This window comes from Podarcis muralis, chromosome 8, assembly GCF_964188315.1.
Source record: "Podarcis muralis chromosome 8, rPodMur119.hap1.1, whole genome shotgun sequence".
In the NCBI taxonomy this organism is placed as follows: Eukaryota; Metazoa; Chordata; class Lepidosauria; order Squamata; family Lacertidae; genus Podarcis; species Podarcis muralis.
This window is the reverse complement of record NC_135662.1, coordinates 43,915,003-43,937,732: the sequence shown is the minus strand read 5'-3', so window position 1 is coordinate 43,937,732 and position 22,730 is coordinate 43,915,003. Positions and strand designations below refer to the sequence as shown.

At 43.4% G+C, this 22,730-nt stretch overlaps 1 protein-coding gene across 1 annotated transcript; it reads right to left on the bottom strand.

Annotated features, from left to right (window-relative positions):
* Positions 1–3,942: 3,942 nt before the first annotated feature.
* On the bottom strand, positions 3,943–21,743 carry AQP4 (aquaporin 4). Its single transcript, XM_028737111.2, has 5 exons — positions 21,620–21,743; positions 15,082–15,496; positions 12,181–12,345; positions 10,211–10,291; positions 3,943–8,506 (listed from the first exon to the last, which is right to left on the bottom strand). The coding sequence occupies exons 1-5, from the start codon at positions 21,652–21,654 to the stop codon at positions 8,228–8,230; spliced, it is 975 nt and encodes a 324-aa protein (XP_028592944.2). The 5' UTR covers positions 21,655–21,743; the 3' UTR covers positions 3,943–8,227.
* Positions 21,744–22,730: the final 987 nt, after the last annotated feature.

Sequence of the window (22,730 nt, the reverse complement as noted above, 5' to 3'; positions counted from 1 at the left end):
ATTCTGGAACTCTAAGCACATTCTTTCCCTCAAAGAATTCTGGCCATTGTAGTTTACCCCTCACAGAATTACAATCCCCAGTAGCCCTTAACAAACTACAGTGCCCAGAATTCTTTGATGGAAAGAACGGGCTTCAAATAGGCTTTTAAGATATTGTGTGTGCACAGCCACATTGTGGGAGAACAACATGCATATCTTTCATAAAACCCATAGGAAACAATCTGAAATGACCACGCGTTCCTGTAGGTGGCATTGCTCATGTTTGCAATGGGTTGTCCCTCCCCATTCAAGGGCTGTGTGAGCTACCATGTGGTACAGGTGGTGGTGGGAGAGAATTATATACAAACACAAACTGCACATGAAGAATGTTAAGGAATGGTGGAGCTGTGCCTCTTGTCATCTGTGGTGTCACAGGCACTCTCCAAGACCACCACAGCAATCTCAATGGCAATGAAGGCTAGGAATCTCATTTTAACTTAACACCCATGCCAGGTTTTGCATGGATGCCTGGAAAATGAGATTTCCTAATATCTAACAGCACAACTAGAGGGGAAAGGGTATCCTGTCCCTGAAAGTGTTACAAGCACATCATCATTTCCTACAAAAGGAAGAAGAAAAAATACTGGTGCTGCTGACAACTGGAATCTTTCCACACAAGGAGAAATGTATCTGCGGCATCCATTTCTAAGGGTAGCTTGAGGACTTGATTACTTTGAGGGATGTGCCTAGATGGACTCTTTGACCTCCTCCTTCCCTTGTGGTCAGCTGTCCCCCCATTTCTGTTTTAGGCATTTTTTCTCAGATATAAAAGGTTGTAAGCCACAGAGCAACATGCTCAGATTTGAGTCTGGAGGATACAGAAGCTTTCCTCTTGTCCCCTAGCAGTGTGTGCCAGTCAGTAAACTTGAACTGTTCTGGACAGCTGTGTAGAGAGTGAGAAATCATAAGTGCTTTGGAAAACATTCGTCCTTGCTTGTAGGTCTCCTGTTTGCGATGCAGCTGGTCCAAATTAGCTCTGAGAAGATGTTGTGCAGCTGTTTCTCTGAAGCATCACCACCAGGCAAATGGCATCACAGCCCAACGTTTTCCTGATCTCTGTAACTTGTTTTGTCCCTACCCTGTCATGTTTCATCTCTATACACATTAAGTCTTTATTTTAAAGTGTTGTCCCTGGGCATGTGCTCAGAAGTTTACAGGGACAACTTACCACACCATGAAATGCCCTTTTCCCTCCCACTTTCCAGTTGGCCCCTAAAGAGTTGCCAAGAGAAGTTTCTTGTTTCTTGTGGCAACTTAGTGTTTTCCTGTCTTTTCTCCATATGAAAGGTTCACCCTTTGGGAACAGATGATTCCATCCAAGTTCAAGGCCAGCTTCTGCAGGGAATGATAGCTATGCCCCGTTGACATATATGAAAAATGTGTTTCCTTGTCATTGATGCTGTTAGGATTTTATGCTAGCTAGAATTTACTTGCACAAAATAAACAACTTGCCAAGGAATATATAAGAAGAACCATTTTTTCCAGTCTCAGGATAGGGTGCTCTTTGGTGCCCAGGGAACATGCCTCCATTTTTAGATCAAGGGCTGGTGCTAAACTGGTGTTTGGAGGCAGTGGTGGGAGGGATGTGGGTTATTAAAGTGAAGCTGAATTCTGAAAAGAAAGTTGTGTTACATATTCCAAGTTCTTCCGGACTGGATTACTCCAATGCACTATATACTGCCCTCAGAGAGGACTTGGAAACTTCATCTGGTCCAAAATGCAGCAGACAGATTACTGGCTGGGGTTTCATTTACAACTCCTATAACTCCTGTTTTAAAGCAGTTGTATTGGATGCCAGTTTGTTTCTGGGTCCAGTTTAAGATGCCCACCCTAGTGTTTAAGCCCTAAATGACTTAGGCCCCGACTATCTGAAAAACAACTTCCTTTCCTACAGGCCGACTCTCAGGTGTTAAGACCAACAGAGGGGGCCCCTCTTGGTAATTCCACCACCCTCAGAGGTTCAGGGAGTGGCAGCCTGGGAGAGGACATTTTCTGTGGCAACCCTTAAATTGTGGAATTCCCTTCCAACAGAAGTGTGTCTGGTAATTTCACTGTGCAGTTTCCACCATATGTTGAAGACACACCTCTTTATCTGGGATTTTGACATCTCAGATATACAGGTAACCCCTCCATTTTAGGAGTGATTGATATGTGCACAATCACACACACACACACACACACACACACACACACTCACAGTGCCAAACCCAGAAACGTAATAAAATATGTTATTAAATGGGCGGGGCGGGAGCAGGGCAGAGCAGGAATGAAACAGGATGGAATGGGGTGTTACAATGGCACGCGATTTCACGCAAGAACACAATGACCTGGAATGCAATCCCCATGCAAATAAGGGGTTGCCTGTAATTTGTTTTAAACGGTTTTTAATATTGCATTTTTAAATTGCTGAAACCTGCCCAGGGACCCAGTATTATAATGATCACAATCATTGTATCCTAACCTTTAAAAACAGGGGCATGAACAGCATACACATACACCCCTCAATTTGATTTCTTGGAATAAGGCATGATCTGATGTTGTTGCTGTAACACCTAATTGACCACTCAGATGAGCACTTTCTCATCCATATACAGAGAGTCCTCAGTTAAGCATCTCCAAGGTCACAAGACTGGAAATGATGCAAATCCTGGATAGAGCAGAGTAGACTTATGATCTGAATTAACAAAGGATTTTTGAGAAAACCAAATGAACCTTGAGTAAGCCTCACCTCCACAGATTAACAAAAGTGACCCTTTTGACAAATAGCAGTTCACATAACATGCACAGAATAGCTGGACTTCACTGAAGCATAAAGAGAAAAGGGGGCACATGCCTTATATGTACAACAATGGCACAATATTTAAACATTCGATTAATTCATGTTCCCCCAAGAGATGCAGGATGTAACACAGTAGAATTAAGGACCTACAAATCCCACTGATTTCTCTGAGGTATTAACTGAGCTTAGCTGTGCAACAGATCGAAGACCACTGTAAAGTTTGAGAAGGCACAATGAAAAGGCAAATAAATATTTGGGCAGTGGATAACCTTCCTTGTGGACAACTGCAATAGGAAGGATAGTATCGAAAGCAGACTTGAGATGATCCCCGAGATGACATGGAAGAAATTGTGCATTCAAAATACAATAATGCAGGGTCATCTCAGTAAAATGGTACGTAGCAAGTTTATGGCAGAGAAGAGTGGTCTTCCTAGGATACCTTAATTCAACATTCATCTGTCTGGTGCACTCCAGATATTTTGGACTACACCAACTATCACCAAAGGGTTGAAACCCATCAGCTACCCTCACCTGGTTTAGCCAGCCAGTCGAAGCTATTTCCAGGGGTGTGGCTGCTGTTACATGCTGACTGCTTCTAGGAGCCACAGGTAGTGCTGAGTGCATGGTGGGGACCAATGGCGGACAAACTACCCTCTCCAGAGGGACTATCCCTCCCCTAGTATCCAAACAACTCACTTGGCAATCAGAGGTCTGACTTCACTCATTGGAAAATGTAAATTTTACCTTTGAACAGCAGGTCAGTTTCTACACATACCCACACAATCCTATGTATTCTCTCTAGACAATCAAGGGGCATTATCAGAGTCCAAGGGCACATTCCAGCCAGGCACACTCAGAGTGTGAAACTGTGAGCAAAGAGTTTTGAGGGCTAGAGAGGCTCCGAAGGCAACACACAATCCCCAGGCCTGAGGTTCACCCATCCCTGCCTTAAAGAGCCTAAAGTTTCCATCACGAACCCCTTTGGAATATTATTCCAACCCACAACCTGCAACTATTCATTCCTTATCAAAATGACATTTATTCATCATGACACCTAATTGTCAGTGTTCATATCTGAAGTCTTTATAACATTTTAAAAGCATTTCAAGAAGAAAATGCAGGGATGAATCAAAACAGACAATAGTTTATTTACAAGACATAACCATAAAGAATACAGCAGAAGAGAAGAGGAACAAGATAAAACTCTATTGTTGACAGTAGGACATCTTAAGTAGATTATTCCAAATGTTACACATTTTGATTTATAATACTATTATCACATCAGTTCTGATAAGGTTGAATGAACTTGTAATATTTTTTTTTAATGGCCATATGTTTAGTATGTTTACTAGTTTAGCCCTTATCATTGGTCCTACAAGTGATAGATTATCCTTCGTGCAGCTCTTAATAGGCTTTTATAAATTGGATTCTGGATATGCACCTGAGATTTCAGAATGAAATATTTTGTGACATCTCATTTTATTTATTACAGCTTTCCACATTCACGATGAAGATTCTTTTGACTCTTCAGTTGCGGAGGGACACGAGTGAGAAGCAGAAGACAATGCTTACCCCACTTAATCCACATGCTCCCAAAACTAGCAAAGGAAATTGGCATGCTTTCTCCAAACAGATAACATTCCAAGTAAAATTGCTGCCTTTTGTACCAAACATTTCAACTGAAACATATGCAAATGATTATGGCAATTAACTTCGTAGGGAATTGCTGTATATGAACGGCAAAAAATCAAAACAAGAACATTACAAAGGTGATGTTCATGCTGCCATTTCTGCCAGTACCACACTAGAAACTGTGTGTACAACTATACACAATTTATTCTTTCCCACACACACAACAAAGTCCTTAGGGTACTTTCAGCATCCAAATTTCAAATTATTTGGAGGATTTTTTATTTTAAGGCAGAAAAGCTAGGAGAAAGGCAGCTGTGAGTATAAAGCATCTCTTTCAGAATAATTTCTATGACTTCATGCTGGCCTGGTATGGTACACAAAGTGGGATAAACTATCAGGTCTTTCTGTTGATGAGGATATGTGAAGCTGTAGCAGTCTCTAAATGATTTGCTTTGCATCTAGTGCTTGCTATGAACAACATGGCAACAACACTATCTCAAATATGAGACTCACATGTTACATCAGTTTGTAAGACATCTTAATAAGCCACTGAAATAGCCTCTAAGTGTATCACAGTCAGTGAGTTAACAAAATGTAAATTATAAACATGCATTGATGAAACATTACCAAAATACAAATTTAAAACAAAAAGGCTTAGGAGGGAAAGTACAACCATATATTTATGAAGTGGAGCTTCAGTGTATAACCAAAGAGTAACTGTTACACCAGTGCAAAACATGTTGAGAAATACAACCAAGGACACTTCTGAAGTTCACATCACTAGTGAAATGAAAATTCTGTATCTACTTCCAGGATTCTATATTACATTGGCTGAGGAATCTTTCTGACTTTTAAGGTTGTGAAAGACACCGAGGGTTCACATACTGAGCATTGGCAAGAGAGTTATTGTAAACTTTGAAATTACAGAGATTCCACCTGGAAATGATGACTAAAAAGGTATTGTTTTGATCTTTCTCTTGAATAAGATAAGGGAAAACGTTCTACATCAAAATCACAAGACACTTGATCTTGAACCAGTAATTTGCTCTTGAGTAATGAGCTCTAATGTTGCCCACAGAACTTCCCTAGACATTTTCATTGAGAGTTCCGTGCACATCTCTTTCTGTTTGAGAGCCAGTGTGGTGTAGTGGTTAAGAGCGGTAGTCTCGTAATCTGGGGAACCGGGTTCGCGACTCCGCTCCTCCACATGCAGCTGCTGGGTGACCTTGGGCCAGTCACACTTCTTTGAAATCTCTCAGCCCTACTCACCTCACAGAGTGTTTGTTGTGGGGGAGGAAGGGAAAGGAGAATGTTAGCCGCTTTGAGACTCCTTAAAGGGAGTGAAAGGCGGGATATCAAATCCAAACTCCTCTTCTTCTTCTTCTGTTTGCTGAGGTGCTGCACCACAGATGAATGGAACAGCTCTAGGTGTGCGTTGGGACACACATGGACATCTTGATTGGAGTAATGATTCATTGCCGCATCTATTCACATATAAACTTAATTGTACGCTACCTTATGACCATCAGATGGCTTGCAATGCTTACAAAATACACAGTAGTTTATTTTCTAAGAATAAAAGAAGAGTCTGCTGGATAAGGCCAATGACCCATGTGGTCCAGCATCCTGTTCTCACCAGACTGTTTAGATGCCTATGGGAATCCATCAAGAGGGATCTGAGTGCAGCAGCACCCATCAGGGCATTAGTATCTTTCTTCATATGGTCTCCCTTTGGCAGACCTGGCAAATTTTACTGCACAATATGATGTCTTTTTGCTCAGAAGTTCCACTAAAGCCAACAAGGCTTACTCCTTAGGAAGTAACTTGATTTGCTTAGGATCACAGCCCTAGTTGGATTTCTTTGTTTTGGCTTTGCTATATGCTCAGTTCTTTCCTTTTTTGTGCTTCACACTGGGCAATTTTGTTAGATGGGCGTTACTTCTTCTGTAGAGGAAGAAGTGTATATTTCTTTTATCACGTCGTGTTTCATGTGCATAAGATTATCTATGTACTTCTCCCTACTTAGAAATATTCACCACTAGTATAGTGTCCTTTTTCTACAAGACCAGGTGTTCTCATGGTGGTTCTGTACATTCGCCACATTTCACCACCAAAAACCTTAATAGGAATGGATGAGTTCCATACAAAGAACCTCAGCTATAGCAAATTTCAGTTCTGGCTACATTCAGAGAAAGTGTAAACGTTACTCCTTTTTGACCAAAAGCATTTGAAGTTTATAAAAGGCAAACTCACCATTCATCAGCAGAACATCACACAAAGTTGCAAGCTATTCCATGCTCTGGCTTCTTGATGCATTGAAAATTCACAGTTGCTATTTAACTGTTTCATTGATATTATAACTGCATGGAGATCATGCAACAATTGCACACATCTCTGTGACAATGGTTTTCTGGCCTATGTACACTGAGTGCAAGCACTGGAACAAACATGTCTGCAACTGTCACATGTGGAAATCTACATGCAGTTTGCCTAGATGTAGAGCTTTTTATATAGGAAATGCATTGTGTTTGACGCAGCTCTAAAACAAATCTTTTTAGCGACAGAGTATTCAAAGCAAAGCATCAGTCACCAAAGCATTTCCCAGCAGTATTTTAAATAATTATGAAAAGCCTGCTTGTTATGCTTTTTTTTAAAAAAAAAATCACATTGTGAGCAAAATAGTTACACATTTTTAACATTTCAGTTATATAAAATTGGCACAGTAACATTTTATTTGTTTGAATAAGTGCACTGAAAACAGAACAGCCTTCAACTTCTTTTTGATACCTGCGTATTTTTATTTGACATGATCCACCCAAAGTTAACCACTGTTAAGTCCCACTGATGTCACTGGGAAAGTTAAGCTGTGTATAAATGCCTCCTGGTAAAAGTATCTGGAATTCACAGGGCTTAACTTTGGCTGGAATGCACACATTACAAGATGGCGTATAATACAGACTTATTTTGTTCATTGTATGCCTTCAACAGTTCTGGCAATAGTATGTCATGAGAACATTTTTGTGGAAGGACAACTCAATGTGGGGGACATTTTAAAGATTATGAGTCAAAAGGAGAGGACTTCCTTTTTTGTGGAAGTATAAAATGTATGAGTATGTAGTAGATATAAAATGGCAAATGGCAATTCTTGTTTTTTTGTTTTGTTTTGTTTAAATATCTTCTCCCAAATGTAGCATGGAAGGATTAAAAATAACAGGAGGACTAGAAGAAAGGGAGGAATGAGGCTTTTGCAAGCATTTGTTGTATCCTGCATGTTGGCTCTGCTTTCACTGAACCTGCCATAGACTTTGTCATTAAAATTCTAATCAGGATTGACAACAGCCAATTAAGTGTCAGAAGAACAATCTGATAGACACTTCTTTCTGTGTCTATAGGCATCTTTTGATAAGTTTCATCTGTCAATCTGATTGACAAAGATTGCTATTTCCTGCTCATAACTGCTTGCGTTAAAACCAATGCCTCTTTCAAAATTCACTCAGAAGGCAGAGAGGGAATAAAAGGATTCCCTTATGGCTATTGCCAAAAGGACATTTATGAATTTGGAATAATCTATGAGGATCCCTCAACACAGTTAGCTGCTACCATGTCAACAGAATGGGAGTCTGGTCTGATTAAACAGCTAATTCACTGCTGCCATTTTCCTACAATTTTATGGTGTCGCAGGTGGCTAATTTACAACAAATCTGTCTCTTTTATGGGTGGAAGGCTATCTGTGGGCCTGCTAGTAGACTGTTCCCTGCTTTCAGTGCTCCTTGCTAGTCATACAGATGATAGCACCTCATTGGTTGGGTCTCTACCCTTCTTATCATCACCCCTCTCAAGGTCAATGACGTGGACCATTCCAGGCTTCAGAAGCAAATCATCTGTCTCCACCTGGCTCCTGGTGTCTTCAACTTCTATGTATTTCCCTTTGGACTGCTGGCTTGTTTTTGTAAACGCTTCTTTGAGCCGCTGTTTGAATTCAGCATCAGGACAGTAGACATATTCATAAAGGGCGGCAGCAAGAACTGCTCCTATAATTGGTCCCACCCAATATATCTGTACAAAACAGGGAGAAAGAAACATACATTAAGCAAGGATTGGGAGTTCCATTTCAAGGAAATGTCAAGAGTCCAATAAGGAAGTTGGGTGTTACCAAGGTTAGCATAGTTGGTGCTTCTCTTATTTGGTGCTACAGGAAATCTTAACAACCTTCCCAGTTTAGCAGGGCTTGGATGTGTAAATGGCACATCAGAGGCTTTGCTGGCACAGTATGTGAACACATGTGTTCAGCCAAGCCACATGAACAGATGTTTTATAAATACCTGGAATGCTGCGTCTTTTATAGGCATAGGAGCACATACAGACACAGAATGATAAACTCACACCCAAGAACCTTAATTAGGCTGACTGAAGAATAGCTAGTATTCTCTTGAATTCTGATTGGATGATGCTTTGTCATTTGTATCAGCAATGCCTTTGTTCATGAATCAATCAGCATAAAATAGCTTTGGATGAAACTAAATCAATACAACACACTGTTGCACGCCACCCCAACCGCTGAGTGGTGTGAGATTCCAGCAGTTCCAGGCACTTACCCAGGGTTTGGTTTCCTTGGAATGAGGGACAGCGGAGACTGTGGTGTCTTTAGGATATACAGTTTATTTACACATATATACAACCTTAGCCTATGATGGAGGGGTTCACAGCATTAACACCCAACTGGGTCTTTCTTCTCCCAATAATCACAGCAGAAATCAGGCATGGCTCTGTCTCTCAGGCTTCCCAGCCAGCTTCCTCCTGCTTCAAGCTTCTAGCTCACATGCCTCAACTCATGCCTTTGTCTTTCTAACTAACTAACAGTTGAGGCAGTGAGGCCCATCCATCTACTCTCTGCCATGGAGCCACTTCCTTTGTTATCTTAACAACCCATACTTAGTGGATGATTACCAAGAAACTTGTCTGGCTATTCAAGAAAGTGAATCCTTGTTGGAAGTGACTCAGGCATGCAGCCTACCCACCACCCAAACTCACAACAATACAAACACCTGAAGTCAAACAACTGGTACTTAGATTCAGGTAGGTAGTCGTGTTGGTCTGACGCAGTTGAAATAAATTAAAATATTGTCCAGTGGCACCTTAGAGACCAACTAAGTTTGTTCTGGGTATAAGCATGCACATGAAAGCTTATACCCAGAATAAACTTAGTTGGTCTCTAAGGTGCTACTGGACAATTTTTTAATTTATTTCAACTGGCACTTATGTTGCCAGCATATCTCAGCAGTTTCCTAACACTAAGAAAGGAAATCTGGTGAGCAATTGAAAGCAAGCCTAGAAACATACACTCATGAAGACACAGCTAAGGTTCTATGATGGCATTCCAGCAGAACCTTCTGAAATCTATCTAATTAGATCAGTTAGTTACAGGAGACAACTGACATTTGTAGGAGCATCCTGTTTAAGTACAAGTTCTTATAGATTGCATTGATTCTGTTTCAATACAGAATCAAACTTAATATAGGTAATGTCTCACTTTGCCTCATCTTGGAACATGTGGGTTGTTGTTTTTTTTACAATCAAGTAGTATATAATTTTTTTGAAATAAATAAAATACATGATGGTAATAATACTGCTATTGATGGTGGAGGAAGCCATAGATGAGCCTTGTCCTCCACAAATTTGTCTAATCCTAAACCAGCAGGTTGGTGGCCATTGCTAAATCATGCATGAGTGAATGAGAAGCATCCAGGTATATTCACTTACCCAGTGGTTTTCCCATTTCCCCATGATAACTGCAGGTCCAAATGACCTAGCAGGGTTCATGCTGGCACCTGTGTAGTTAATCTGCAAGATATTTAAAAGGAAGACTGTTAATCATTATTATACAACCATCAGACATCCACATGTTTTAATGATCTTGTGATGGAACCAGCTTATGACTGGCATTGCTCTAGATCTATTGCCCAAGTCACTATTGCCACTTTCTCTGCATTCTTCCCCCCACCTGGTTGGCAGCTAATGGGGATAGGAAACATTTCTCAGTGGGCCAGTTCTAGCCCATGGAGCTCCAGTTGCTGATGTCTATCCTCAAGATTCATGCCAGTCCAGAAGCGATGAGCCAGAGACAGCAATGGGAACCAGGATACAGAACTGGAGATGCTTTCCAGGACTGTGAGCATCCCTCTGGACTATTCATACTTCATGGAATATGGACACTCTTTCCAACTTTCTTCTTCATCTCTATGTGCTTTTCAAAGCTCAGATTAATTCTGCCAGATCTAACTTTTACCCAGATCTCTTGGAAAAGAGAAGTATGTGTGTGCATCCTTGCACCCTTTCGCACAGCATAGTGGGGGAGGGTAATCTGGGGTGGGTAGAAGTGACTGGAGGAGTACGCATGGCACTCACTCAAAAAACAAAATGTGCCGGTGGGCCTAGATTTATATAACACTTTTCAAAATGTAGAACAAATGTGCACAGTGTGGGTGTCACACAATTATGCCTACCAAACACCTATATGTACACACTGTTATTTGATTATTTACTATTTAATTATTTACTAAATGTGTTAGTCATTTGTTATCAAGAAATTAAAAAATTCTATAAGCAACCTAGGGTCCCTCCAAATGCCCTTTTAATTGCACATTCATGGTCATTTGTGCTCTTGATGTTATTGAGTTGGTCACAAATGACCTTGTTTTCCATACTTTTTGTTCCTGAAAAGGTTTTGGGGTGGTCATAGAATCATAGCATTGTAGATTTGGAAAGGACTATCTATGACTATGTAGTCCAACCACTTGTGATGCAGGAATATGCAGCTGTCCCATATGGGGATCAAACCTGCAACCCTGGCGTTATCAGCAACACACTCTAACCCAGGGGTAGTCAACTTTTTTATACCTACCGCCCACTAATGCATCTTTCCATCATCAAACCTTTATTGCATTAGCATACAGCCATAGCAAAATACCATCTTTCTTGATGGTAAAATTTCCTTACCATCTTTCTTGATGGTAAAATTTCCTTACCACCCACCAGTGCTCAATGGGAGGAGGATTCAGCTTCTGCTGTAGAACCCCCTACCGCCCACCTAGAAACCTGAAACGCCCACTAGTGGGCGGTAGGGACCAGGTTGACAACCCCTGCTTGATAACCCAATTGTGCTATTGCACTGAGCTTCATTTCCAAGCCATACATATTCCTTAATTTCGTGCTGAAATCCTGTCACTTCTTATACCAAAAACATTCTGGTTTATTTTTGTCCTGGTTTTGTAGCTCTATAGCCCCCCTGGAAGGCAATAATGTGGTAACATTGGGGAAGCATTGCAGAACAACAGACTAAAGCAGAATAAATCCACCACTATTATAATGTTACAAACATGTCACAGAATGCATCCACAATAAAGCACCAATCTGAAAGGGTCCCAACAAGATTTCTAGGTACGCTGACTTTATATGTTTGCTTCAGGAATATTTCTATCACACCTTATCGGTGTCTCCTGTGAGACAAACGAGGATTATTCCTATTTCACATATACAATAATATCATTTCAAAGCAGGGAGTCAATGTTTTGGAGCAAGTTAGTCAAAAGGTACTTGGGGATATATAGGCATTACATCAAATTTACTTGAGCCAACAGTGGGTTTTGGAGTAAGATTCATAAAGCATTGTAATGACATGCACTTTACCATTAGCTACCTAGCACAGCTCATGGAAGAGGCCGGCAACTTACAGCAAACAGGTGTCCGATTGCAACTGAAAGTCCGATTGCCAGTGCCACTGAACCTGTGACATCACTTCGCTTAGAATCACAGCTGGCAAAAATAGTAAGGACCAGCTGGAACGTAATTATCAGCTCCACCACTAGTCCATGGCCAGCAGAAAGGTCATCATGTACCTAGAAATAAAGGAAACACACTGGAGTTTCAGGAAGCACAGAAAAAGTGTAAACTACTTTTCTTACATCAGGAAAATATAATTTCCTCTCTACTAATTAAAGCCGTTTCAAATCGGATGTGTCTGTAGTGAAGAAAAGGAAAAGGAGGGAGAAGATTGTTTTAACTAATTTTACTGTTGTATTTTTATATTGCTGTAAGCTGCCCTGGTGAACAACAGGTAAGAAATTGAATAAATAATGTTGTTGTTGTTGATGATGATATTGTATTAATTTAAAACCTTTGAAACGACAGCTTTGTGCCTCTGACTAGGATAGTGCTGGGAAGCACTGCTTATTGATGGTTCTGGTCCTTCCTTAAAGGGTAGACCATGTGGTGCTGCTGGACAGGGCTCTGGACCAAATTTGGTTGAATCCTGAGACTAATCAGGCTGATTTGGGGGGATTTGGGCCTAGGTCGAGTTGGGAAAGGGCTTGCAAAGCAGCACCCCACATAATCCTCCACAATCCTCGGTCCTGAGCAGAGGATTCAGTACTGCAGGATGGCAGAGTTCCTTTACAAGCGTCTTCCTGTCAGGGAAGGTTCTTGTGAAGGAGTGCCCTGCAGAATCCCATCACCACCAGGCCCTGTTGCCACAGTGACTGCCCAGCTCTACTACCACTGCTGCAGATACCAGCAGTGATGGGAGAATCAAGCAGGGCGCCATTGTAGCACAGGAAGGTCTTGGAGGTTGCTATAGCAATGGGGCCTTGAGAATAGGCTGCAAGGCCTGGCAGGGAGGAATATGGGGAGGGGGGACTTTAACTCTCTTGTTCTCAGTGTGTATGAGGGGAAGGCAACACAGTGCCTCTTCCTCTGTGCTCCTGGCTGTAAGTTTAATAAGAGTTTTTGGGGTTTTTAAAAACAACTTCATTAAACACAGTCCCATCCCTGTATCAGGACTGGATACAGGACAGGCTGGGTGATCTCTGGGTTGACCAAGGTTGTGCTCTGGCATGAGTGACACTATTTTAGCTCCCTGTGAGTCTGATTTTTTTTGCAGCTCTCATAGCAACATTGTGTACCTGTGGTACTAATGTGGTGTCCATTTTTCAAATGTCAAAGTGACATAGTTCTTCACGTTCTGACACAAGCAATTCTGCGCTGCTGCAGCAAGCCACAGAATTGGGTGTTTAGTCACTGTCATATATGGCAGAAACATACAAGATTTGGCCTAGCACAAGATGCAGTCTGCTATATGCATATAGAGAATATAAGGGTAGAGTGCTGGTTTTTCCATTAGATGTTCACATGATATACTTAAGAAATGAAAGGCTTCTTTTTTTCCTTAGGAGGACTGTAGTTTAGTGTTCTATTATAAATCCATTAATTAGCTCTAACTCAATTAATTTCAGTTTCAATTAAAAGTAGGCAGCATGCAGCCCAAGTGCATTTTAATTTCCTTCAGTGAGGCTAACTGATGGGATTCTTTATTAGTGGAGAATGAAACTAGAATTTAAGGCACAGTCTATTATAAAGAAGTGTGTCATCTTAAATATATGGCGTTATCAGTCACTATAATAATGACATAGATTTCGACACTCCCATGTTTTCATCTTAAAATTGCATTTCACACCTGGCTGCTATGTACCTGGTATTAAATCATTTCTAAAAGTTTTAAAAAGAAAATATCTATTAGAGAACAATTGCTGGGTGTAAAGAAAAGGCTGTCAGTAGGATAAATCAAAGGCATTTACATAAAATTGCACTGTTATTTTGAGTTAAAGAATAAATACCACCTACTCTTCACTAAAAGCTTACGCAAGCTGCCTCCCCACCAACCCTGCTCTCATGAAATAGATTTTTAGCATTCACTTAATTATGGAGAGCTACATGGAATCTGTTCTTATGAATGGATTCATGAGGCCCTTGGCAGCCTGCCTATCAAGATTTTTGAAAAACAGTTTGCCAAGCATATGCTAAACTCTTTCATGGAAATGGGTTCCATGTCAGTCTCCACCACAGGATGACTATCAAGAGATCACCCTTTTCATTAAAAGATAGCAGTGTGAATCACACGAGAAGCCATTCCAAATGTGAAGGCACACTCTCAAAACATCTTCTTGCAGATTGTTTAACCTTGGCCACATATTTCTCCTTTGTTCATATAAATAAGGACATTAAAGCACATTTACATGGTATTAGTCTTTCAGTTTATATCCATGCTGGTCTTCTGACAAATCTATACTCAAGAGTGAATGTTTCCATGCATAAGGTTAATATAAGGAGCCTGGTGGAAGCAAGATAAAGCAGAAGTGATACATTTTAATGCGAATGAGCATTTGTGCCAGTGTAAATATAATTCAAAATTGAAACTAGATTGGCAAGAATGATGGTTTGCTTTGCAAACTGGCTGAAGCAATAGCTGTTTTAAGCTTCATCAGCCAAATAATAAAATAAAATTCAGTTGTAGTCTTTGATTAAAGTTTAATTAATGCATCGTGTTCTCTCAGTCACAATAACTGATACGTTAGACTCCACATTGCATCATTCTAATGCTTGATAGATAACTGTTCCACCATACCTAATACTTGACCACAGCTAATACATATTATCTACCCACCTATAATATGTAGGGAAATCAACAGTGAGCAAAAATATGCATCTTCCTGAATTTAAATTGGAAACGTGCTGTATGGTTCAGGTTCCATTTTATTATGTTTCATAAGAATAGGGAACTCCCAAGTCCTCTACCCTACCTTGGTAATTCCCAAGCCGCCCACCACACGCTGGGGGGTGACAAGGTAGAGAATTCCTGCCCCTGCGATGGCACCCAGGCATTGGGCTGCAATATAGAAGACTGACTTGGCAAGGCTGATCTTCCGAGTGCAGACCATTGCAACAGTCACAGCAGGGTTAATATGGCCACCACTGATGTGTCCAATGCATTGCACCATTGTTGCAATGCTGAGTCCAAAGCAGAGAGAAATGAGGACCATGTCGACAGGCAGAGGGTTTTCGGCTCCACCCCAGTTGATTGTAGAGCCAAGGCTGAGGAGGACAAAAATGAGCATGGCCAAAAATTCTGCAGAAACAGCTTTCCAGAAAGGCTGAGTCCAGATGCCTTTAAATGCCACCATGATGGCTTCGCACTTACACAGACGTCTGCACTTACTGAAAAAGGAAAACAAAGCAACATCAGGAGCTGACCCAGTAACTTCAAGGTTGGCTCTAAATACTCATAATCATCTGCAGAAGGTCACAGACTAGGTGGGGCTGACATTTATTCATAACTAGCTAAGAGTGGGGTGAAGGAAGGGTGCCCACTTCCCACTTCCATTTACCACTATTTCTCACTGTTATTTCCTACATTTACATACTGTACATGGCTGAGGCTATGACCATGGGAGGATATCTGGGATTTCTCAGATCTGATCCTGCTCTCTGCTATGCCAGAATTATCAAGCACTGAGTAAGAGGTGATGAATGAATCCTACTTGCTACCCACAAACTGCATTTAGGAGTAGTGTGTGCACCATGTCCCAGAACTTTCTCAAAGGTGGTGAGGTCCAGGTTCCAGTAAACACCTGAAACTTCTCCAACAGCACAGCATTGTCAAACTGCATGGAGCACCCCAAAAAATTAGAAGTGGCATGAGAGAATTGTTGTTTTCTATGCCTTCAAGTGAAGGGGGTTTAGTAAAGGTGACCCACCCCCAATCCTGGAATCAGCTCAGACTGCTTTCTCCCTCCTTTTCTGAGTGAGGGGGGCAAGGAGAGAGTATAGGAAATACATCTTCCCCAATCCTGGACTCTTTAGAAGGGGGATATACACCCCCATTTATATGATTTGGCCATCGTCCCATACAATCTTCCCAACAGGAGATTGTATGGTAACCAGTCATTTATCTGAACTATGCCCTCACATCACTATGGGAAAAGATGCACAATCTCCACTTTTGATGGATACCTTTGGAAGAATGAGTCATTTTCATTTCCCCTTCCCTGCTCTCTTCCCTGTAACATCCAAAGACACCTTAAAATTGTTATTTGAGTCTGTGTGCAGCACAGCTGCAGTACTTTCTTGATTGCACCACGCATCAGATATATTAGTTGGTCAAATAGGCAAGTTAAATACATGAACCCAGGGCCTCTGGCTTCACAATCTCTGTACAATCTCAAGGAGCCAACCAAGGTTGTTACTGCCAAAGGGTTGAACAGTTTGGAAGCAATATCCCCCACTGTATAGTGTAAATTCATAAGGCCAGGACTTTGCTTGAGAATGCCCTGACCCTGAGCTGTAAAACAGAAGTGGAACCAGCTACATCATGAAGGCCAGCAATGTAAGCCGTACAAGTCTTGAACCAAACCAGAGCCAAGTCAGCAAGAGCTCCCTAAACTGGAACCCCCAGAGATAGCAAGACAGCACCCCTGGAGACAGATTCCCTTTATAGCAGGGACTTCACACTTCCCAGTCCTTGCTCCACAATCCAGGCAATGCAGAAGACATGAGATGACTGATAGGCAACAGGGTTCTAGGCCAGAGAACTACCACTTTAAGGCACTCTACTCTTCAAGAATGGTGCAGAGCATGGAAAGGATAGGGTGTCCAAAGGCTGATACAGGTTTCATTTGAGCTCCAGACCTTGGTAAAACGAGTTGTCTGATTAGAGCTATCCAAGGTCCTGAAACTCCAGCTTGATGCTACGTAGTTAATTAAGCCACCTACAGATGTCTATTGTGCCCTATGGACTTCCACTTGCAGTTAGGGTATGATGGTGCAGCAACTATGATTAGTGCTGTACAGGCTCTTCTGCTTCCTCAGCATAAACCTCCATGCCTCTGCTCTTCCTGGCTTCTCTCACTGCCTGCCTTCATCCTCCCCTGCCTGACCTACTAGACTCAACCCTGCCAATGATCTGCTGCCAAAGTAAGAAAATCATGTCACATACTTGAGTTTCTCTTTCCAGCTGTTGGCATGGTTCTATGAGAAACCAACATTATCAAAATAGAAGCTATCCACCACTGTATTTTACATTATGCTTTCACAAAATAAAGTTTATTTATTCCAGAGATTGATATACCATCTTTTTCTGAATTATACATTTTATACACTTTGTTAGAATTCCACTAACTCAGCTTTGATTTTATAAAAGCAACTTTTTGCTGATTTGGAACGAAATAACAAAACTTCCTAAAAGGCCTCAGTTCCAACTTAAAGAATATAGTGGGATGCTTGATGTAAAAACCAGTTGGAAACACCTTATAAGGTTGATCACTTTCACTTTTGCAGAATTCCTCATGTCATTTAAGAGCTTCTTGAAAGGCAGAAATCAAGCAGGTGAAACTTTTCCTGGTACAAAGATGAAGTGATGGGGAAAGCTTCACCTCATGAATTTCTGTGTGCTGTACAACTTTTAAATGAGCCCTTTGCCTTTTAAACAGTTGGCAATCCTAATACTGCCGTCATATACTCAAAATACTGGAAACCAATGAACTCTACAGATACTTTTGCAAAACTTGTATAGGATTCTATCTTGCTGGGACATTTACTCATGAGCATTACTGTTCATCCCCAGGTAGGGAATTTATTGAATAAAAACACAACCTATATTTAAGCAAGATGATACCCTTCTTTATTAACTTTACTGCAGTAAAGGACAGTCCCGTAAGTGAAAGGTACTGTAATGACCACAGGTTTTACACAGCTTTTATACCTTCTTATAAACAGCATACATCATATTTGTTATATAATTACTGCTACACTATCCATCACATGCCAGCTATGACATGACAACTTCAGATACCTGCCAAATTAACTGTACAAGTTGGCCAGTACAATAAACTAACTTTTGATCTGGACAGTAAACGGAAGCAGGTCCCACAAAAAGTTAAGCTTTCAACTAATTAAATCAACAAATTCTCCATCATCTCCAGAGTTTTACAACTGAGCAGGGATCTGAACCTGAGTTTCTAACACCTGCACCCAACAGTGGCACTAGGAGTCATGGAACTATAGAACGGTTGGAAGGAAACTAAGGGTCATCTAGTTCAACTGGTGCAATGCAGAAATCACAGCCACCCAACCTCTGTTCAAAACCTCCAATGAATGAGAGTCCACTACCTTCGGAGGAAGTCAGTTCCACAGTCCAATAGCTCTTTCCACCAGAAAGTTTTTCCTAAAGTTTAGCCAGAAGGAAGAGGGCTAAGAAAGGCCTTCCCTTTCCCTACCTTAATGGCCCTCTGTTCCAAGCCATTCCCATTGTGGAGGCCAGATCCACTCCAAGTTGCCAGTTGCAATCTTACAGACATTACAAGCCTGGTAGATGAAGGGAACGCAGTGGATGTAGCCTACCTTGATTTCAGCAAGGCATTTGACAAGGTGCCCCATGATATTCTTGTAAAGAAGCTGGTAAAATGCGGTCTTGACTATGCTACCACTCAGTGGATTTGTAACTGGCTGACTGACCGAACCCAAAGGGTGCTCATCAATGGTTCCTCTTCATCCTGGAGAAGAGTGACTAGTGGGGTGCCACAGGGTTCTGTCTTGGGCCCGGTCTTATTCAACATCTTTATCAACGACTTGGATGATGGACTCAAGGGCATCCTGATCAAATTTGCAGATGACACCAAACTGGGAGGGGTGGCTAACACCCCAGAGGACAGGATCACACTTCAAAACGACCTTGACAGATTAGAGAACTGGGCCAAAACAAACAAGATGAATTTTAACAGGGAGAAATGTAAAGTATTGCACTTGGGCAAAAAAAATGAGAGGCACAAATACAAGATGGGGGACACCTGGCTTGAGAGCAGTACATGTGAAAAGGATCTAGGAGTCTTGGTTGACCACAAACTTGACATGAGCCAACAATGTGACGCGGCAGCTAAAAAAGCCAATGCAATTCTGGGCCTCATCAATAGGAGTATAGCATCTAGATCAAGGGAAGTAATAGTGCCACTGTATTCTGCTCTGGTCAGACCTCACCTGGAGTACTGTGTCCAGTTCTGGGCACCACAGTTCAAGAAGGACACTGACAAACTGGAACGTGTCCAGAGGAGGGCAACCAAAATGGTCAAAGGCCTGGAAACGATGCCTTATGAGGAACGGCTAAGGGAGCTGGGCATGTTTAGCCTGGAGAAGAGGAGGTTAAGGGGTGATATGATAGCCATGTTCAAATATATAAAAGGATGTCACATAGAGGAGGGAGAAAGGCTGTTTTCTGCTGCTCCAGAGAAGCGGACACGGAGCAATGGATCCAAACTACAAGAAAGAAGATTCCACCTAAACATTAGGAAGAACTTCCTGACAGTAAGAGCTGTTCGACAGTGGAATTTGCTGCCAAGGAGTGTGGTGGAGTCTCCTTCTTTGGAGGTCTTTAAGCAGAGGCTTGACAACCATATGTCAGGAGTGCTCTGATGGTGTTTCCTGCTTGGCAGGGGGTTGGACTCGATGGCCCTTGTGGTCTCTTCCAACTCTATGATTCTATGATTCTATGATTCTATGATTCTATGACATGACACCCTCTGCAGGTTCATGCTTCCTGGAAGAGGAGAATTCTAACTATGAACACACAGAGAGAGACATTCCTGGCAGCAACTGTGCCTGGTTGCAAGTTCTGAGAGCACAGCAGTCTGGAGTGCGTGTGTGCCTGCCTGCATCTTTTCCCCCCTGAGCGCCACTTAGCAACCCAGTAGGAGGGGGAGGGACGAAAGAGAACAAGCCAAATATTATCTTTGCAAGCACGAGAATGGAATCCTCCCCCCCCCCTTACTTGTGCCAAACGTTCAGGGTTTCGAAACCTCAGCAAATGCCGAGGGTCAAGCCCGTGCTGGCGTCCAAAAGGGTTTGAAATTGGAGGTGGGAGAAGAATTTGGAAGACGCAACTTTTTACCTTCGGGTCCCGCGCCTGGAGTCCTCTGGAACGCAAACCGGAGAGTTGCAGTCGCGGGTCCCTTGGCCGCCCTCTCTGCCCTGACCCAGCCGCCACCTCGCGGAGTAAGCACAAACTGCTGGCAACGGTATATTTTTAGGATTCTTTCCAAATAGGTGAAAAAGACGGGGACTGCCCTTGACCTTTCCGGGGACGCTGATCGCCTAGGTTTAACGTTTCAGGCTTAGACAGTTATGGGTCCAAGCGCGCGCGCGCGTACGCGCACGCAGCAAACCTTGCATATATTGCAAACAGGGGAGACTTGCAAGTGGGGCTTTCTCACGAAACTTCGCCGGCTTGTTTGGCGGAGAGGGAATATACATGCTGCCAAAACAAAGATAAAAGCACCAAACAAACTAACAAACGAAACACCGTCGCAGATATTGATCAACCCAGAGCTCATCCCAAAGGAGCCTACAAAGAAGGTGGGAGAAGCGACCCAGAATCCAAACTCACAACGGCGAGCGGAGGGTGCCGATCCGGGCGCAGGAGGCCACCGGTGGGAGACATGTGGGATTGCAGGGGAGGAGGAGAGAAACGACGGAGCGAGCTCCGCCGAGGCTGCCGAAGGGGCCGGCGCGGCAGAGGACTCTCGCGACGGCCTCTGCTTCGCCCCGCCTCCCAGGCACTGGCCTCCGAGTGGCAAGGGGGCGAGCGGGCAGCCTGCTGGACGTCCCTCTCGCGAAGCAGCAGCTGCTACAGCAGCAGCCGCAACTCTCCCAGCCCCTTCACGCGTTCTGTGCCACTTGCGGAGCCCTGGCCAAAGCCTCTTTGCGTTGTTGTTGCTGTTGCAGATCGCATCCCTTCCTCGTAATCCGTTTGCCCACCCCACCTGCCGAAAAATCTCAAGCTCGCCTCTCTCTTGTCTTTTGGCAAACGGAAAGCCCCAAACGGCCTGCTTCGCTCTTTTGGCGCGCCGGAACAAAGCGGGGCTTGTTTCCCTTCTCCCTCTTAGTAGCTCTCCCCGAGCCACCTTTGGTGCGCGTATGTGTGTGTAGCTGCTGTCTTCATGCATCTCAACTGCAGCCCACGTCCAACCGTGGTCTAACTCCGAGACATCGCTATTAAAAGTTGGGCGGTTTTTGTTTTGGTTTTTTTTTTTTGGGGGGGGGGGGTTGCGAATTGGACTCCAAGGTCTGGAGCAGTGCACAGTAGCCAAACTTTTTGCGTTTCCCTCTCTGCGTGTCTCTCTCTACCACCTCCCTTCGGCTCTGCGCCCCCTTCTTTCGCCTTCCCCACCTGCGCCAACTCCCCCCCCCTTAATCCTACACGCCTCTCCTGCCATTTGGCGTGAAGCAGCCCTTGGGGCGCCCTCCACCCCACCCCACCCCACCGCGCCTTGCTGCAGCGCCCCGACGACTCACCCCCAGCAGCCTCCGGATGCGCTCCTGTCGCTCATTCCTTCCCGGGTTTGTGCGCCTGGCAGAGACGCGCCGGAGTTGCTGGAGAGCGAGCGACGAGGGAGGCGGAGGGAAGCCGCCCGGCGCGCTCTGGGGAGTCGGGTTACTGTGCGCCTGGCCTGGTGGGGTTTGGGGGAGCCGAGGGCGGCTGGCAGAGCAGATGGCAGGTTGTCGCGAAGTTATATTTGAACGGCAGATAACTTTCCCTTACCTGATCGGCTCGAGGCACGCGGCGACCGCCTCGCCAGGCGCAGCAAAACGCAGCAGCAACAGAATCGGATACACACGGTCGTGAAGGAAATCAGGTTTTGACCATCATCACAGCCAATGTAGATCAGGCCCTCCTCGACGTCGTTTGTTTGTTTACAGGACTCTCTACACCGCCTTTCAGGGCTAAATGCCCCCTCCAGGCGGCTCATCAATACAACCTTGAAACCAGGCATCAAAGCTGGTGGAGGTGACTTCGCTGCAGATAGCGCTGGGGAAATTGAAGGAGGGCAGCCTTTAATCCAGAACATCTTTCTCACTCTCGATTCACCCACCATAAACAGAGGTGCCCCTAAAGGAATGTGGGCATCAACAGAAAAGGGTGGCCTATCCTTGGTGTAGATCGGGGGTCCTTAACAGCACCCTTAGACACACACCCCTTGCTGCCCACCCAGTTGTTTGCAGGGTGGGACTCTGAGCAGCATGAGTGCTCCTTTGGTCAACTGGGTATATTGTGATTTCCTTAGATTTCCAAATTTGCCCTCTGCCCCCTTTTAGACCCACAAAAATATTCAATGAACAGCAGATTTAAATAAACATATTTTTTTAATGGTCAACAATGGAGCATCTGCAAGCATAGACAGGTTGCCATATTCAGCACCAGTGGAAGTTTCCAAACTGTGTTCAACAGCAGCCCTGTAGAGACTGCGCCACAGTTTAATCTGGATGTAACCAGAGCAACAACGACTACAGTGAAGCTGAGCTGCAAGGCCCATGAGAAGGTAATTCAGGGGTGAGAAATTGGTCCCAGCCTGCAGGGCAGGTCTGATCCTGACCTCCCCCACCCCACCCCACCCCGGGCACTTCC

Bases quoted from the DNA above. Each gene is read 5' to 3' on its own strand.
- AQP4 (XM_028737111.2), bottom strand. From the start codon at position 21,654: ATGAGCGACAGGAGCGCATCCGGAGGCTGCTGGGG. The intron at 15,497-21,619 runs GTGAGTCGTCGG...TTCCTTTTTCAG, and splicing joins GCATCCGGAGGCTGCTGGGG to TAAGTGCAGACGTCTGTGTA. The intron at 10,292-12,180 runs GTAAGTTGCCGG...AATATCTTGCAG, and splicing joins CAATCGGACACCTGTTTGCT to ATTAACTACACAGGTGCCAG.